This window comes from Prunus avium, chromosome 2 (assembly GCF_965620075.1).
Source record: "Prunus avium chromosome 2, drPruAviu1.hap1.1, whole genome shotgun sequence".
Taxonomy (NCBI): Eukaryota; Viridiplantae; Streptophyta; class Magnoliopsida; order Rosales; family Rosaceae; genus Prunus; species Prunus avium.
This window is the reverse complement of record NC_142285.1, coordinates 4,488,782-4,490,714: the sequence shown is the minus strand read 5'-3', so window position 1 is coordinate 4,490,714 and position 1,933 is coordinate 4,488,782. Positions and strand designations below refer to the sequence as shown.

The following is a 1,933-nucleotide window of genomic DNA, read 5'->3' as shown; positions in this document are numbered from 1 at the left end:
TGGCATATTTGTGCATTGTGATTAATTTTGTGGCATTGTGGATTTTTGCATTGTGATTGATTTGTTGAATCGTTCGAATTGGTGCATAATTGAATTGTGGCAAATTTTGGCTATGTGCATGCATTTTGGTTTTGATATTGGTATAATTGTGGCATTTTGCATATTTGGGAATTGTGGCATGATTTTTGTTGTTCTCTTGCTTTGTGCATATTGGGTTATTTTCCTTAGATGTCTAGAGCTAAAAAGGGTACCAGAGGGGGTGCATCTTCTTCCGGAAGTGCACCTCAACCGGAAGAGGCAATGCTCACTGCCACTGTGGTTACTGAGCGTAACCTAGATCTTAGTCCCTCCATCCAAACCGCTGGACTTATTCAAGTCCGGCACCTTCTTAGGGACCGAAACCTCTTACCTTTAGCTCGTCTCTATAAAAAATACAATGAATCATTTGTGCGAGAGTTTTATGCTGCTTTCCCTAGGGAAGAGTCTAGAGATGATGTAGGTGATGATGATGTGCCCCTTAAGGTTCGGGGCAAAACTTTTGAACTATCCACCTCCATTATCTCTGAGGTTCTTCACATACCTGAGAGGGATACTGAGGAGTGGAACCAATTTTTGGGTAGGGATTTTGACATGCAAAGCGCAGCTGAAACACTTTTTTATGCTGACCCTACTGCCTTTGCATCTCAACCCAAAAAGACTGTCCTCATTCAGGGTAAGTTGACACCCTACTTTGCCATCCTGTGGAGCTTTGTGCGCCACAATATCTACCCATCCGGCCAACGGTCGGAAATTCCCAAAGTAGGAGTCATGATCCTGAAAATTTTGCATGAGGGAACTTTTTCCCTACCTATTTGTGACATCATTTTTGAACGCCTGAAGGCTTGTGCACGTAAGAAGAACATCATATATTATCCTTGCCTTGTTAGCATGATTTGTGAACGCTCAGGTGTTCGGGCTCGCTCTACTGATATATATGTTGAGCCCATGGGTCCCATTTCGGACACTTCTGTGTCCAAGAGCATTTCTCAGAGGCGCCATGCACCTGCACCTGCACCTGCTCCGGTGCCACACCATATGCCACCACCACCGCCACACAGGCCGGCACCACCACCGCCATTCCCACCTGCTCCCAGTATCGACACTTCTGCTTGGGACCCCAGTCATCAAGCCATCTGGGACATGCAAATGATGCAATACCAGCAGATGCAGCTCCAGTTTCAGCAGATGCAGAATATGAGCACTTCCATTGACGCCATTTGGATGCACCTCCAGATGCCAGGTCATCCCGGGACCTCTGCACATGTTGATGGTGATGATGTTGATGGTGATGATGATGATGAGACTGATGATGATCAGTAGTAGCTTTGAGCTTTGTACCCTTTTGAACTTTTAATTTATTTTGTTTTTGGGTTATATTTTGAGACGGGTATTAGTTTGTTTGTTTCAACTTTTACTGTTAGTTCAACTTTTATTTGTTTACTATTTCTTTTTATTTTGTGTTTATCCATCCCAATTTTTCTATATGGCATTGTTTAGTATTAATTCTCCATCATTTATAAACATTGTTTCATATAAGTTTGGGAAGTAGATTGCTTTATGATTATGCACTCAGAATTTTGGCTCAAATGCTTATTTCATTCCAAAACATGTGATTCTACACACAAACTTTTAAAAAAAAAAAAAAAAAAAAAAAAAAAAACAATAAATTTCTGAATCACTTGTTTCTTTTGCATTTTGAGCTAGCTGAGGCTTCTGCTAATTGCCTCTGTCTGTTCTTGCTTGTAGAATCTGCAGCAGCTCTACATGATCTTCGTTCCTTTTCTGCAGCATCTCTACATGCTGGTTGGCGCTGTAGAGCCGCTTCTGCAGGTCCGCCACCAGAGCTTTCAGGGCCGCCACCTCCTCACTCAGTGCCCCGCACTCTCGTGTTCTC

At 42.8% G+C, this 1,933-nt stretch overlaps 1 protein-coding gene across 1 annotated transcript; it reads left to right on the top strand.

Moving 5' to 3' along the window:
- Positions 1-228: 228 nt before the first annotated feature.
- Positions 229-1,208, top strand: LOC148296304 (uncharacterized). Its single transcript, XM_088248474.1, has 2 exons — positions 229-988; positions 1,020-1,208. The coding sequence occupies exons 1-2, from the start codon at positions 229-231 to the stop codon at positions 1,187-1,189; spliced, it is 930 nt and encodes a 309-aa protein (XP_088104600.1). The 3' UTR covers positions 1,190-1,208.
- The last annotated feature ends 725 nt before the right edge of the window (positions 1,209-1,933 follow it).

Coding starts and splice junctions, on each gene's coding strand:
- LOC148296304 (XM_088248474.1), top strand. CDS start 229: ATGTCTAGAGCTAAAAAGGGTACCAGAGGGGGTGCATCTTCTTCCGGA. Junction 989..1,019: donor TATATATGTTGAGCCCATGG/GTCCCATTTCGG, acceptor TGTGTCCAAGAG/CATTTCTCAGAGGCGCCATG.